The sequence below is a fragment of the Acyrthosiphon pisum genome, chromosome X (genome assembly GCF_005508785.2).
Source record: "Acyrthosiphon pisum isolate AL4f chromosome X, pea_aphid_22Mar2018_4r6ur, whole genome shotgun sequence".
NCBI classification, from domain to species: Eukaryota; Metazoa; Arthropoda; class Insecta; order Hemiptera; family Aphididae; genus Acyrthosiphon; species Acyrthosiphon pisum.
Window position 1 is genome coordinate 118,946,545 of NC_042493.1, and position 8,371 is coordinate 118,954,915.

Consider the following 8,371-nt stretch of genomic DNA (forward strand, 5'->3'; position numbering starts at 1 on the left):
TGTGGAATATTGTCCACAGTAAAAACTAGCTGATAACCATGCAGTTTGAAGTCTTAAAAAAATGATCTAGTTAGGCACCCAAGGACTTCAATTGGTTGCGACGAAAATAGTGTTTGTGCCTTTTTATCTGTTAGTCAGCAATGTCAAAAAAAATAAAACACTATAATATTATGTTTCATTAAATTAATAGTATTCGTTATAAATGTAGTAAAATGTATAATAGTAGGTATAATAATTTCAGACTAATTAATATTTTTTTCTGAAATTAAGTCTAAATTTATAATGGCAACACATTTTTAAATTATTAAAAAAATAATTGTTTAGTTTAAATCGTGATGAAATGTATTTGTTGTAATTTGTAAGATGATTTAAATCGGTAGTGTTGCTGTTGGTGGTTGTAGCCGTTATAGGTTGACATCCCACTGCATCAGTGTTCGATGTCAAGTGCTCGATATCAATTCTATTACTATTATACAGACAATATGTGTGCTCATTATGTACGTTTTATACATATCGTGGGTGTTGTGACTTGCGGGACGTAGAGTTTACAAGCAATTCAAAGAACTACGAGACACTACGAAAAATATTAAAACCCATATTATTCTATTCGATTAGTTCAAATTGGAAATATTTGATTTTTATCGTGTTTGAAAATATATAAGCATTGAGCATATTATTATTTAAGTGTAATATTATGCGGTAAAAACAATTTGTAATCAGTATTTTAGATTCTGAGTGGAACGATGAATGTATTGATTTTACAATGATGTGTGTTTTTTTATTATTTTTTTTTTTTGTATCTGTATATCTGTATATCTTTTCTATATTTTTTTGTATATTTTTTTTGTTGCCATTATAAATTTAGACTTAATTTCAGAAAAAAATATTAATTAGTCTGAAATTATTATACCTACTATTATACATTTTACTACATTTATAACGAATACTATTAATTTAATGAAACATAATATTATAGTGTTTTATTTTTTTTATCTATAATGATTATTGAAAGTTCCTCCTCATATCTAAATACTGTAATAGACTGATTGTAGGTACCTATTAATGATAGATAAATCATTCTGTTGTATGAATTATTGAATATATTTTACTTCTTTGAACACAAAAATTATTTTTACGTATAATATTGTTAATATATAGTAAATATGACTAATATTATTACCTACCTATTATATGTCTGTAATTTATTATTATAAATTTATTTTTTAATAACAACTTTACTCAGATATATAAAATGACACACGGTATAATCTACTACACGCCTTACATTCACGGGTAGGCACTAAGCTAATTACTAGGGCTCGGATTTTGTTGCATTTCCAAACTTTTTTTCTATTGCTCGGATTCGTTGCTAAGTAGATTATATAAATTTGATTCAAACAAGTACAAAGTAATATCTAAAAGTTTTAAGTGCAACATATTGCAATTTTTGACGTTTTTTCAATTTCATTGCAATTTTGTTGACTGTCGTCATTTTCAATACAATTGTATGCATTTTTTTGTGTTTTCAATTTCGTTGACCAACGTCGTCGGTGGTAACTGGAAAAACAATTTGATTAGTAGATGCGCGGTCATTGTGCTATAATTTGACTACGGAGTACGGGAAGGGTTTTTAGGCTTGCAGTCAATAACAAGATAAGACTAACGACTTGTTTGTTGCACAATAGTTGGAAGAAAATATTATGGTTTAGTATCGTACTGTATTTCGTTAATACTTCGACTGCAGACTATTTTGTATTTTGTATTTTTTTTTGGATTTGTTCGTTAAAATGCCGAAAAGTAAGCCATCGATGAATATCGTGTTAAAACAATACGTCACTGAGTTTGGGGGCAAACATATTTTCTTGTGACGGTTCAGTTTTATTTTGCAAGTGAAACTCGAGTATCTGCTGAAAGAAGATACATAGTTCCACAGCGCTTAAAAACCGATATACGCGCCCATTCCGTAAATCGTCATCAAAACGCGACAACCTCAAAAATACAGCAACAAGTATCGTTATACTCAAATAAATTTACATTTTCAAAAGATCTTTGCAAGTCATTGTTATCTGAAAATATTCCTTTAAATAAAGTAGAAAAATTGGAAAATCAAGGACTTCCATTAGCGACAATCATTGAAATAGTCATAAATGTTAGTGAATTAAATTCAGCATCAGGCAAAACAGGCAAGTTAATTAATGAAAAATTTAAAAACGTCCTGGCAAAAAATAAGGGGTTTGAACTTATTCAACAAATATCCAATATATTGATCGACGGAACAACTGCGATTGATGGATTGTCAGAAGAATTATCCATTCAAGACTTCATTTATTTTTAAATATGCACCAATAACCTCAGTTGACGTCGAGCGCAGTTTTTCCGCCTACAAGAATTTGTTGTCTGCTAATCGAAGGTCATTCGAGTTTAAGAACCTGAAGAAGTCGTTTATAGTACAGTGCAATAATGTTTAAGGTAAATACCCTTTTTTAAAAAAAAAACAAAAGATAAAGAGTTTAAATAAAAAGTTTTAAATTTTGATAAAATTATTTGTAGGTTTCTGAAAAAATAAGAAGACCGGGCAAATTATCAGATTTGTATTTTTTTTTATAATCTATATGTTCAAAACCTATCTAATAATTAATAAAATTACATTATAAATTTATAATATTACTGAATGAAATTACTTAATCCATTTCTTAAAATAATTTTTAGTATTTTTTTTTTTATATTTTTTTATTGCAATTTTGGGTTTTTTCCATAATGTAATCAATTTTATAATATTGTGAATGCAATAACGTCCGAGCCATACTAATAACTCTTTCTAAATAAATTAATATTAGCATTAGGTATTAACTTGTTGAGGCACGATGATATGCGTTTGTCACAGTGTCGGCCTGGCCATGGCCGCCAGGCCGCGAACACGGTCCCTCCGTTCTTTTTTTTAGGGTCTTGTACATTTTTTTATTTGCTTGGTGCGTGCCTCGTCTATATAATATGGAGTAAGGACCCCGTAAAGTATTTAGGTATCGATATTTTTAACCGCACGCATTTTTCTTTATAGGGCACATATGCTTGCCTATTATAGTGTGGGCAGGGCCGCACTATAATAGTAAAATTAGTGTCAAGTAAAAAGTATAGGAAGTTTTTTTGGATTAATTACGCTACTGCAAGTTAAATTAGGTTTTATATTTCTCCTCAAAAACAATGAGCTCAGGCAAGGCCACGAGGGCCCCGCTCATCCGAGTATAGCGGATCCGCTGTTGGATTCAGTGATCATGAAAATGTTGCATGCAAAAATATGTATTATGTTTAATACTATATGTCTACTTATACCTAAATATTTAAATATAAATACAAAAGAATAGTAAAGATTGGACATTTACGATTTACCTATGATAGTTCACTTAAATAATATTATGCTTATAGCTTATGGATTTGTCTTCAAAGTTAAAATTCTATAGGTAGGTAATATAAACATAATTTTGTTTTTCGTAATTTCGTTTCTGTGTAATTAGTAATAATTATTAATTATTTCGCAGTTTCAAATATTTCAAAAATGTCAATATTAGTTTATTATTAAACGAATGATTCCTCTCGTTAGGCTTCGTAATAATATTATACAGAGTGATTTTTTAGGCATGCTCGCAGTTTTTTATTACTTAAATTGTACATATGTGCGTGTTTACCTATAATTATACGAATTCTGCAATTTTTAGAACTTTTAAATATAGGTACTTGAAGATTTTTGAATTCTTTTTTTTACCATTTAAGGATGATGTTACAATACAAACTTCTGTTTTTCGAATAGGAATCCTCTCTTTTTACTTTTATTATTCAGCAGACATTTTTTTTTTAAGAACTTTGATATATCTAAATCAAAATTTGAACTTGTAGTTTTTGAGTTATAAGTATAACTTTGTGTGCTAAGGATAGTACGTATATGGAGATTAGCTAGGTAGATTTGGGGGCTTAGATGATTTGAAAATGTTAGTAGTTACTAGTTAGTTGTTAGTACTAATTTCCATTGATCTATCAAGATAAATAATTTGGAAAAATTATTAAGTAGGTATACTGATAATAGTGAATATGTAGGTACTACATGTAATAGTAGGTAGGTACTAACAGTTTTTTTTATTGCAAAACCATATTTTAAGAACTATTATCCTTACCTTACACATTTTAATAATTCAGCAACTACTTATTAGAATTTTGATTTAGATACATATACTTTTACAAGAACATCATCTGCTAAATTATTTGTAGTAAAAAATGAAATTCTCATTTTAAAAATAGAAGATTGTATAGACACATGACACTCTTTAATAGATTTAGGTATATATTATATTATAATATATAGGTGTATCGTATATAGGTATATACCAGGAAGAATACCATTCCATACTGTTAACTTTAAACTTTTTAAAATGTTTTCCATCATCATAATTTAACTCAGATAAAAATTATCATTAACTTGCCCAGGCTTGCGTAGGTCTATGTGAGTTCCAACCATAGACCTATTAACTATGGACAGCGCTTAGAGAGAGAAGTCAGGATACGATATAGTCGAGTGAGAAAAGAAATAAAGTAGTGTTTTGCAGTGTGCCTACTGCCAAATAAAAAATTGTGATACAATAAAATCTTGCCGATCGTTATATTTCATTGATAACGTGATAAATATTGTGATTACTGATTTGTTTTAAACAAATAATGTTAAATGTAATGTAGTGATGTACCAAATATCAAACTTATTTAAATTGAGAGTATTTATTTTGTGACATTTGCGTTTTTTTTTAGTTTGAAAGTTGAATTATTGTTTTTACGATGGTTGTATCTTGCCGTGTTAAAGGCTACAACTCCAAAGGTGGTGAAAATATTAAATTTCATAAGTAAGTACCATTAATTAAATATTATGTTCAATAAGTTATAGATTTAAAGTTATAACATTATTAACATAACTTAAATACTCTTAGCATTCCTAAAGGAGATGTCGGTGAAGCATGGATTTCATTTCTTACAAAATACAATCCATTGTTCAAACCAACCAAAACAACCAAGGTATGTGAGCTTCATTTTGACCCTAGTTTATATGAAATCACACCAACTAGTGTTTTTAAAACAAAAAAATTGAAAGAAAATGCTGTACCAAGTATTTATAATACAGGTATGTTTCAAATAATTATACATTGTATTTCTAGTTAATGTGTACAATGTATTAAAAATGTAATTTATTTTTATTAGGTTCACGTAAATCATTATTTAATGATTCTAATGCGGTTTATGATTCTGATGAAGATAATGAAATTGTTACATTGACATTATCAGACTTAGATAGTGAATCATCTGATCCATGTATTCCAGGTATGTTAGAACATAATCATCTTATTAATAAAATTAAATTACTAATTCCGGATTGCATAAACAATCACTTACCATTTATTGATCAATAATGAACTAATGATCCCTTAAGCATGATTCATTAAATTTTATTTAAAAATGTAATCAATTAATTATCAAAAAAAAACCTGGATTCTTATGTTTTTATTTCAATAATAATTTTATCATTAAAAAAATATATTTTTGTAGAGACTAAAATTTCAAATCTTCAAGAATTTGCTGAACCCGTCGAACGACAGTTGAATTTTGTTGAATCTTCTCCAGATAAACAAAATACAAATTTGTAAGCTATCTTAAGAAATTTAATTGTTACTATAATACTATAGTATAGTTATATGTCTTAATCATTACAGGAAACGTAAATGTTTTATGGGCGATTTTAAAGAACCTTCTGACATTAATAGTCCTAACAGCAGATTAAAGTATTGGATTGCTTCACAATCAACTGTATCAAATCAAAAAAAACGTATTAAATACTTGTATAAACAAAATTTGGATTTGAAAAAACGGATAAAGACCTTGGACGACTTAGTGGACCACCTGAAAAATGACAAAAAAGTTATATCTGACAATTGTTTCACTGTTCTGAAAGTATGTATTTTGTTTTATTATCCAGGCTTATGTAGTGCATGTGTTTAGATTTCTAATTTTACCTGCTTTTGCATGTGCTTGTTTTATATTAGGAATCATTATCATCTAGTCAACATGAAATGGTAATGAAACAATTGCATCAAATTTCAGCAACAACAGTGAGTCCAGAACTGCGCTCTTTTGCACTCACACTTCATTTCTACTCCCCTACTTCTTACAACTATGTCAGAAAAACATTTAATAAATGTTTGCCACATCCATCCACAATTCGAAAATGGTATTCTGTTATCGATGGATCACCAGGAATCACAGCAGAATCAATGAACGCCATTAAAATGAAAGTAAAAGAAATGAAAATGTACTAGAAATGGCTGTTAAGTATAAATGCAATTAAATTAGGTTTCAGGTCTTAATGATTAAAACATGGCATTGATTAAATATTTAATTTAAATTTGTAGAGACCACAAAAAACTCAAAGTTTAAACTTTTATTTTATAAATTTATAATTTATATTAAAATTAAAAATATTATATTATTATTTATATTATACTTTTATAGATAATATGTTTATAGATGATAAAGGCATAAACCTATGGATAAAGAAAATGGAAAAAAAAAAAGTTTAGTATTTCCTCCATGGTTCACTGCTTTATGTTCTTTCTCTCTCAGTTATATGATCACCTAGCATTGTGGGCAGTGCGGGTTGGAATGCGCTGTCCATAGTTAATAGGTCTATGGTTCCAACATGACAGAAAAAAATATTTATGTAATATAACAGCTCAAAAAAAGTCAAAATATTTTGAAAGTTTTATGGTGTAGGTATAGTGTATAGAAAATGCTAATATAAACATTTAGAGAAAAATGCATGTATTGGTCATTTGTTTTAGAGTTACTCCAAAAACCAAAATCGATTTTGTCGCATAAAATTCCAGTTTTCCTCAATTTTTTTTTTGTTTTTCAAGGCGCTTTAAAAGACCACTTGGACTTTTTAATTTTTAACTCTCGAATGCATCAACTAGATTCACTTTCCCATCAAACAAGATACTGAAGTTGAAAATCGAAGCATTATTTCGACTAATTATTGTGTACACTGTACACAGACACAAAAAATTTATATTTAAAAAAAAAGACACGTAGTAAAATCAATAATAATTTATAAAAAAAAGATTAATTTTTCATTAATTATTAATAGGTAATTGGTGTACGACTGGTAAGTTTAATTTTAAAAGATTTATTTATAAGTCTATACTAGTCTTTGTCATTAATTGTTAGTTGTTACTTCATTATCGGTTATAATAATTTTGCAATCTTCATTATGATTTATGTAATACTGCGGTTACATGCACAGCTAAACTCATTTAACTAAATTTGAACTAGCTAACTCCCTGAGTTAATTGTATGAAAACGGCTGCTAATTCGGTTTACCTAAAATGGTTTAGTTATTACACATTTGAAATGCGCATTAGAAATAACTACGGGAGTACAAAATGCATGTAAACGGATCACACCACAACAACCGAATCAAGATTGCGATTTCAGTTGGACAAAAAATCTCAATGATTTAATGTACCTAAACTTAAACTATTTGGGACAAATGAAAAAGCTCACAGAGTTAAGACTAAAAGATTTAACTGGAATTAAATTGAATAATTACATTTTCAAATTATAGATTTATAATATTCACAAAATGAAAAAAAAAATTTGAATTATAAATGAAATAAAATTATTACAATTGAAAATCTACTAAATTAATGATAACATTTATAATTAATGAACAGTTATTATTATACATACAGAAAAACAAATACATATACATTATAACTAATAATTTAAATTGTTATTAAAATAGTTCCACCTTGAAGTACAAAATAAAATTTTTCCTGGTCACAAAAAATAGAATTATATCGCAAAAGGTTTCTCATGTAAATAAACAATTAAATGCTATACATTTAATTTAAAGATCATGAAACTGTTCACTCAAATAAACTCTATCTGTTCTAGAAAAAGGAACTTTAATTACCTTGGTCTTTGCATCAGGTATCATAATATCTAACAATTTCTCTAGAGCAGTAACTGAATAGGTATATAATAACACGATCTAAACTGTCGTTTTCTTTTTTAGGAGTTGCCTCATCTCCTGGTCGCTGTCGGGGGTTTCTTGTTCTGAGTATAGGTATATTGTTGGTCTTTTCTTTGGTATCGGATAATTCTAAACAATTACAACTATTAGTATGCGGGTTCCATTCAAATTTAACTATAAACATGTCTGTAACACAGAGTAACTCATAAGTCAATCCCCAAACCAAGTGTGTTAATGTCTTGAGAGTTTCTTGAGACAGTCAATCAGACGACAGTTTAATTTTGCGGACTAAAAAAAAAAATTGATCCA

At 28.1% G+C, this 8,371-nt stretch overlaps 1 protein-coding gene across 1 annotated transcript; it reads left to right on the forward strand.

Moving 5' to 3' along the window:
- The first annotated feature begins 4,818 nt into the window (after positions 1 to 4,818).
- LOC103308227 (THAP domain-containing protein 1-like) lies at positions 4,819 to 6,347 on the forward strand. Its single transcript, XM_008181290.1, has 6 exons — positions 4,819 to 4,883; positions 4,968 to 5,158; positions 5,290 to 5,355; positions 5,581 to 5,674; positions 5,745 to 5,982; positions 6,075 to 6,347. Exons 1-6 carry the CDS (start codon positions 4,819 to 4,821, stop codon positions 6,345 to 6,347), a joined length of 927 nt encoding a protein of 308 aa, XP_008179512.1.
- Positions 6,348 to 8,371: the final 2,024 nt, after the last annotated feature.